At 40.7% G+C, this 7,904-nt stretch overlaps 1 protein-coding gene across 1 annotated transcript; it reads left to right on the top strand.

Annotated features, from left to right (window-relative positions):
- Window positions 1-319: 319 nt before the first annotated feature.
- Window positions 320-7,613, top strand: RFK (riboflavin kinase). The gene is made up of 4 exons (XM_054397463.1): window positions 320-562; window positions 2,833-2,984; window positions 4,244-4,346; window positions 4,876-7,613. Exons 1-4 carry the CDS (start codon window positions 481-483, stop codon window positions 5,004-5,006), a joined length of 468 nt encoding a protein of 155 aa, XP_054253438.1. The 5' UTR covers window positions 320-480; the 3' UTR covers window positions 5,007-7,613.
- The last annotated feature ends 291 nt before the right edge of the window (window positions 7,614-7,904 follow it).

The raw sequence follows: 7,904 nt of genomic DNA, 5'->3' as shown, positions 1-7,904 counted from the left end.
GTCCGCACGCCTGGCGATGCGGACGCTGACCGGCGCACGAGACCTGCCAGGAGTGTCGCCGCCATTGTGGGCTGTAGCAATGGCCTCTGCCAGACAGGCTTAGCGAAGGGAGAAAGCGGCAGAGGGGCAGCCCGGCCCCGAGGAAAGTATCAGGCGGCAACAGCCGCACAACACTCCCCCACCCTCGCGCAGCCCACCGCACCTCATGCCCCACGCCCAGGAACGTAGCTATTGAGCATGCGCAGCCCCCACCCCCAGGGGTGGTGGCGGCGGGGGGCGTGGCGGCTTGGGCAAGTCCATTCTTGAAAGGAGGCAGGTGGTTATCCCAGGGCTGTGTGCATTGAAAACTGGAAGGCTCCACCTGTTTTTTTCTCCTTCTTGGTAGCGCCCAGATCAAGGTGGTGGCGAGCGTTGATCGCGGGTAGACGGAGTTCAGCGGCGCGTTGGGCTGGGAGCTGTTGGCGGCTCTAGCTGGCTGTCATGAGGCACCTGCCGTACTTCTGCCGTGGGGAGGTGGTGAAGGGTTTCGGCAGAGGCTCCAAGGATCTAGGCATCCCCACCGGTGAGCGGGGTGCGCGGGAGACAGGAGCGAAGGGAGGGTGACGCTTCCCGTGAAGGCCACCGGGTGGGGTGTTCGGCCTGGTGTTAGCCACCGTGCGCGGGGCCAGTGGTCCACACCGGGTCCCTGTCCCGGCTCTCGGCGTGGCTGGAGTACAGCCTTTGGTGAGGCCCCGGTGGGTTTCAGCAGCGTGTGCCGCTCAGCTCACCTGAGCGGAGGTGTGCGGCGCCGCGCCGGGGCCCAGCCGCCGCTGTGCAGGAGGGCAGGGGCGGCAGGTTATGGCGAGGAGAGGTGCCAGAGCTCCGCGGCTGGTGACGCAGCGCGATTGAACTCCGGACACGCCCCGCTGCCCTGCGCCCTTGCGTTATTACCGCGACTGGGTCTTTTTGTGAATAGTCTCCGCTTGTTCGATGTTAGCATTTTTCTGACTTTTTTTTTGCTTACGTAGCTTAAGGTCTTGTATCCTCTTTTGTGTTATCTTCTCTCCCCCCCTCCCCCCCGCGCCCCGTTCTATTAAGCGGTTTCTTTCAGTCTTGTTTTTGTTCGTTTAATCATCTGATGATCGTCACTATGAGGCACAGGTTGTCGATCAGTGATCCCGAGCACGGTGTTGTGGTGTGGCGGTTTGGAACACACCTACTCACACAAATCTCAGACAAGAGACCGTGTAAGCATTGGAAGTAGTTGTGAGGAAGGAGGTTAAAGGGAGTGATGCAGAAGTTGCAGAGCAGAGCAGCTGGACTTTGCCTACAAAGAAATTTTTTTTTCCTATTGTTCATCTCTGTTTCAGTTCTCTAAATATAGCTAGATGTGTAAGTCAAGTGAACTTTGGTGTGTTTTAACCAGACATTGCAGCCTGCAGTTGCACTACTAGCAGACAAGGAATCTTTACACAGCTAAACTTGAGATGCTGGATTTCTGACAACATCTGTTAATAATTTGCGTTTTTCTCTTTACTATTTATAAATGGTGTATTGTTGTCAGGGAATAAGAGAGGGACGGAGTGTACCCTCAGCAAGTTTACTGATGATATAACACTGTGAGGTGTGGCTGATGCACCAGAAGTCAGCATGACCTGGACAGGCTGGAGATTTGCGTGAGGAGAAACCTAATTAAGGTGAACAAGGACAAGTGAACAGTACTGCATCTGGGGAATAACAGCCCCATAAATCAGTACAAATTGAGGGCTGACCTACTGGAGAGCAGCTCTGGGGCAAAAGACATGGGAGTCCTGGCAGACAACATGCTGACCATGACCCAACAATGTGCCTTCACAGCCAAGAAGGCCAATAGCATCCTGGGATACATTAAAGAATGTGGCCAAGCAGATGGAGGTAAGTTCTCCTGCCACTCTACTCTGCCTGGGTGAGGCCTCCTCTGGATACTGCATCCCGTTCCGGGCTTCACAGTTCAAGGACAGGGAACTGCTGGAGAGAGTCTAATGGAGAGCCACTAAGATGATAGGTGTCTGGAACATCTACTTTATGAAGAAAGGCTGAGGGAGATGGGTCTCTTCAGGCTGGAGAAGACTTGAAGGTGATCTTACTAATTCTTGTAAATATCTAAATCACAAGTGTCGCGGAATTGGACGGTTCATAGTGGTCCAGTGATTCAACAAGGGACAGTGGACACAAACTGGAACACAGGAGGTTCCACATAAAGATAAGGAAAAAGTTACTCACTTTGAGGCTGACAGAGCACTGGAACAGGCTGCCCAGAGAGGTTGTGGATTTCTAGTCTCTGGAGAGAGTAAGAACCTGACTCGAATGTGATCTAGGTGATCCTGCACTAGCACAGGGGCTGGTCTAGATCTTCAGAGGTTTCTACCATTCTATTATTTTGTAAATAATTATTTATTTCTACATACTTTATTTCATGAGTAATTATTAACAATTAAATAGTTCTGAGATGTGATAGTGCAGAAAACATCTCCTTTTTCACCATACTAAAGCTGTGATAGTTACCCCAAGAATGAAATGCATTTTGGATGTATTACATGTTTATTATTACCACAGAAGAGGATGTGTATAACTAGAAAATACAGCATGCATAAGAAATGTGATAAATTGGGTGTTTCCACAAGAGCTGAATTTTGTGAAGTTGAGTTGAGCTTTGCACTTTGCCAAATGGCATGTTGCTTCATTCTTATCAGTGGTAGCACTATTTGTAAATAGTATGTAGGCAGAGTTTGGGTTATAAGTGTTTGAACATTCTGTTATGTTTTTGACTTACATGAAGTCACTCACGCTTTACAATTTCTGAAATTTTTGCAGCTAACTTTTCTGAGCAAGTAGTCGAAAGCTTTCCATCTGATATTTCTACTGGTATATACTATGGATGGGCATGTGTTGGAAATGGAGATGTGCATAAAATGGTTTTGAGCATAGGATGGAACCCTTTCTATAAGAATATTAAGAAGTCAGTGGTAAGAATTTTGCTTTGTGTGGGATTTTTATTATAATAAAAGAGGCAGATGTTGAATTTGAATAAGGTAAACAGAATTTGATCCATAAACGAGATATAGATGTTCTGTTTGCTCTTAGAGATGTAATTGGTATCCATATCATATATTTATATTGTGAACAGAAAATACTCTTAGTATCCAGAAAATACACAGCTGTAGATGAATACAGTTTATTTTCTTCTTTTGGCTCCATTTTAATTCCAAAATAAAATTACAGCAGTATTTCTGAAATTGTGGTTGCTCATGATGCCAACAGCAAACTAAACATATGCATAGATGCACTGAATTTCCAGCATAAGCAGGAATGTACTGATACATTGTTCTTTGCAATCTATCTTGAAATGTGCGCATATCAATGCACAGATACTGGTGCATCTTAAATTACAATGACTTTGTATTAATTCTTCTTGTAAAAGATGGAATCCATACATGATGTGCTGTGGCTTGATACACAGGATATTCAAAGATACATAAAAAATGGGATGGAGCAGTTGCGTTAAAATCTTGAGCTGTGACGGTTGTGTTTTTCTTGCTGTCAGGAGCTGTTACTTTTCCTGAGTCTTGCAGAGCTTTACTTTAATTTGGGTATAAATTTCTGCTGTTGAAGTTCTAAGTGTTTGAAGAATCCATAATGTGGTATTCTTGTGCAAATGTACTCTCAAAATCTTTGCAGGTACCTTTTCTGAGCAGTGCTATGTGCTATGGGTGTGCCTGCATTGGAGAGGGAGATGTGCATAAAGTAGTTCTGAGCATGAGACAGAACCCTGTCTCAGTCTTCACTTCTTTAATGTTATCATTCATTTTCCATGTGAGCTGATTGTAAAAGCTCTCCTTAAGCTAAATATTTCAGTCAAAATCTTCATAGTTACTTCTGTGTATCAGCATAAAAATTAAACATTAAGCTTTGTGATTTGCTGCTGTGGAATTCTGAGAAGAGGTGAAGCATTCCTTGAGTTACGGCTTTTTTTATTTTCTTCTTTTTTTGGCTATCAGAATATTCCAAATTGAGTAAATTTTCTTCAATTCCATGCAAAATACAATTCTTATTCCTAATATAAGTAGAAGCCATAGCCTTTTAATCGTGTATTATGTGTTAAACTGAATGGTTCTCTTACCATTATGTGCTGGACATAATTTGAATTAGGCATATTAGCTGTACATAATTACAGTGGGGGAAATAAAGTTTATCACAAATGCCAACTTACTTTCTCTTCCTTTAGGAAACACACATTATCCACACCTTTAAAGAAGACTTCTATGGAGAAATTCTTAGTATAGTCATCACTGGATATATTCGGCCAGAAAGAAACTTTGATTCCTTAGGTCAGTATTGCAGGTCCCCATCAAACTAGTCTTTTACTTGGCTTACTCACTTTTTGCAATGAGATGTTTTATCTGTTAACCTTGGAAATGTCTTCATAAACTAAATGTGCAAGTTGTTTTTTAAAAAAGCAAAGCCCCCCACATTTTCCAGTGTATCACACACACAAAATGTATTCTGTTACTATTCTGAAGAGTAATTTTAAAATTACGGGCTTGTTGTAAAAGTATCAGTCTAGTTGGTTAATCTCTTAAAATGTAGCTTGGTTAGGATTGAAACTCCATTGATCCTTGATAAAAATGCCTTTAGAACAAGGAGGTGGTAGTGCTTATAATGGTGGAATATGCAACTCTGGCATGTTTCTTTTTTTTTTTAAAGGCATTTTAAAACTACACAATTTTGCTTTTAAAACATCATGGTAATAATTATATATGTTCTACTTCTGTGGTTGCCTGGTATTCTGCATTTGCACTTGCTATTGTGTGTTCAGGATTCAAACCAACTTTTAAACATCCCTGTTACCTTTTTCAGATGCACTCATTTCAGCAATTCAGGAAGACATTGAAGAAGCAAAAAGACAGCTAGATTTACCAGAACACCTTAAACTCAAAGAAAATAACTTCTTTCGTCTACCAGAAGGCAAAACAGTAAACAAACACTGAGGAAATCTATGCTGCTGTTTGTTTGTTTTTTCTCTAACCTCTCCTATATTACAGAGCTTTTATATTTGCACTGCTTTTATAAGTACTTCATTGTCATAGGTCTAGGTTTCCTTGTGTTAGTTCATCATAAATCCAGTAAGAGAAAAGGAAGAGAAGGCTGGTTTAAGTCCTTACAGATAAATTGTGTATCATAAAGTTACCATTGTTCAGAGATCTGAGCACATACAGAACATTACCGAGGTTAATTGTGACCTCTTTTGACCTTGAAGTGTGAATATTTAGTTTAAGTGAAGAATACCTGTTTTTAACATGCAGAATGTTATTCCAACTTCTTTTCCCAGTTTTCTGTCAATCTTATGTCTGGATTTTAGCTTAGAAAAGTTCGCTACTGATGTAAAAGTTTCATGTGGTGCAGGAAGCAAATGGTTTGATAATGGTAAGAGTAATTCTGTTTGCTTGTTGGGTTTTTTTTGTGCTACACAACTGTCATGATTGAAATTGTTTTAATTGAAATTGTTTTAAATTTATTTGAAATTGGAGGTCTCTTCCAACCTGGTTGATTCTATGATTCTATAAATGAAACTTTCAGTCTCCCTTAGAAATCAATGACCTTTGAGAAATTAGCGACCAAACAGAAACAGAAGACAATTCAAGTTAAGTCTATTGACAGAAGAGGGGGGAAAAAATTAAGAGTTCAAACTATCTCACTAAAGATGAAAAGCTGGAGGGCATTGCTGGATGAAAGATACTAAGTCAAGGCGGAATGCGAGATAAACTTCTTCATAGTTGACTGTACATATCACAACACAGGACCTGTGGAGTTTGCTTCTGAAGAAGTGTTTCACTGACAATCAGGAAGTGAGCGAGTGAAAGTTCATAAAGGTTCAGGCACAGAAAGATGGAGAAACAGTGTAGCAAGATTTTTGCTTGTTGAACCTTAAGGCAAAAAAGGCAATGAAAGGCAACTTTGTGGTTTATGTGCTAGTGTTATTTGTTAAAGGAAAATGTGGAGAACCTTGGGGATATTCACTACACTGGCAATAAACTGCTGACTTGTAGAATGACATCATTGTAAGGCACAGAAAAAGATTATCAGATCTCTGCTGCAAGTGCAAATAAGAGCCAAGGTTTTGACTACCCAAGCAGATGAATGTACAAATGAGAAGCCTTTGGGAATTTGTGGTGATACATCAAAGCTACAGTGGGTATTGGTTAACTATTACAAGTAATTGCAGCCAGTCCTACTCTGAAATGTATGGATAGCTAACTGGGGAAGCATTATCAGAACTAATTGGAAAATACTTCTTTAAGTATGTAACGCGTGATTCCAAATCTGTTCTCTGATAATTTTTTTCTGTGCCATGCTGAGTGTGGAGCAAGGTAAGCTGTAGTGACTTTGCCATGTCCATTATCTTTTGATGTAAGCTTGTTATTTGGTTGGAACATTTCCTGAAATTCAAAGTGATTTTGTGGTTATCTCTCAGTTGAGAGATAACTGAACTACTGTAAGCAATTTTGAATGTACAATTTCTGTAGTGCCACTTTATGAATATACTCCTTATCTTATCCTATTTGAATCCTACTTTTCACTCTAGGATTTGAGAGAGTTTTAGCAAGGTAGCTACTGTCTGAATGTTAGTCCTACATACTGTTTTAACTCATAATCTAATAGTATGGTATATTATTAGGGAAGAGGTCTTGAGCAAATGAAGGACTCTCTTGCTCTGTAGGACTTCAGGAGGAACTTGGTTTCATTTAAGTGAGTTGTTCTTCACTTCTGTTGATAGCAGAGACAATACAGAACAGGGTTGGAGGGGCAGTTATCAGCAATTGATATACTTGCTTTCAAAGGAGAAAAAATAGTGGACTTTCATTATATAGTGTGTTAGAAACTGTATTTCCAAAGTCTGTAAAAAAATGTCTTGCAAAAATGGAGGGATAAAGGGATAAATTTAAAACCTTTTTTTCCAAGATTTGAGATATTTTTTAGATTGTAGCAATGTCAAAATCTTGTATTTAACTTTTTTGTTAAAGAATAAACAAAACCTACACTTAGTCAACTGAATATGTTGACAAGAATATATTTAAAGAATAGATTGTTCTTCTTGGTACTGTAGCTGAAGGCTCATAGCCTTCCATTAAAATTGTTGGGTTTGCCAGTAATTTCATGTCTGTTGCGGGAACCATGGTGCCTTAAGCTGGTTGTCTGAATCATACTTTTCTGTATCCGCTAATAGACACTACTATCAAGATGCATTTCACTGCTTGGTTATAGAACCACTGTGCTAATCTTGATAGAGGACAATCGTACAGGGAAAACTTGAAAAACTGTTAATTTGCTCTTAAATCTTAGTTGAGGTGTGATGTAGGGATACACTGATCTAAAACTCTCATGTGTTTGTCTTCAAATCAGAAAAAGTTACTATGTTAATTTGACTGAGCTTACCTGTATACGTTATTTAAGCAAAAATACAGAAACTGTTTAAGCTCAGTACGTAATTCTTAGCACAATACAGATTTTATGAAGGGTTACATTTTTGTATTATGTACAAATAACTGTATTTATTTTGGTTGATGTTGCTGCACTCTGCCATTAATAAAGGAACTGTAATTGACAAAATTGCCCCTTTTGCAGGTTTCCTTTCCTTTGCCATGCCTGGCAGAGTTACTTGTTTCAGTCTTATTGTGAGACATTGTGGGGCTGACTGCCTAATAAACTAGACTCCTTTAGATTTATTGGGAGGTGCTGGTTCTGCCCACTCTATCTCAGCAGCCTGCCCACAAGCTACCAGCCCCTGGCACAGTAAAGCTGCTTTTCTGAATAAAAAACAAGCTTTATAATGGCTCTTTGGTTATAGATCCCCTGCCCAGCACAGCATTACCTGCACTGAAGATGAT

The sequence above is a fragment of the Indicator indicator genome, chromosome Z (genome assembly GCF_027791375.1).
Source record: "Indicator indicator isolate 239-I01 chromosome Z, UM_Iind_1.1, whole genome shotgun sequence".
NCBI classification, from domain to species: Eukaryota; Metazoa; Chordata; class Aves; order Piciformes; family Indicatoridae; genus Indicator; species Indicator indicator.
Note: the sequence above shows the minus strand (reverse complement) of the source record. Positions and strands in the feature narration are given on the sequence as shown.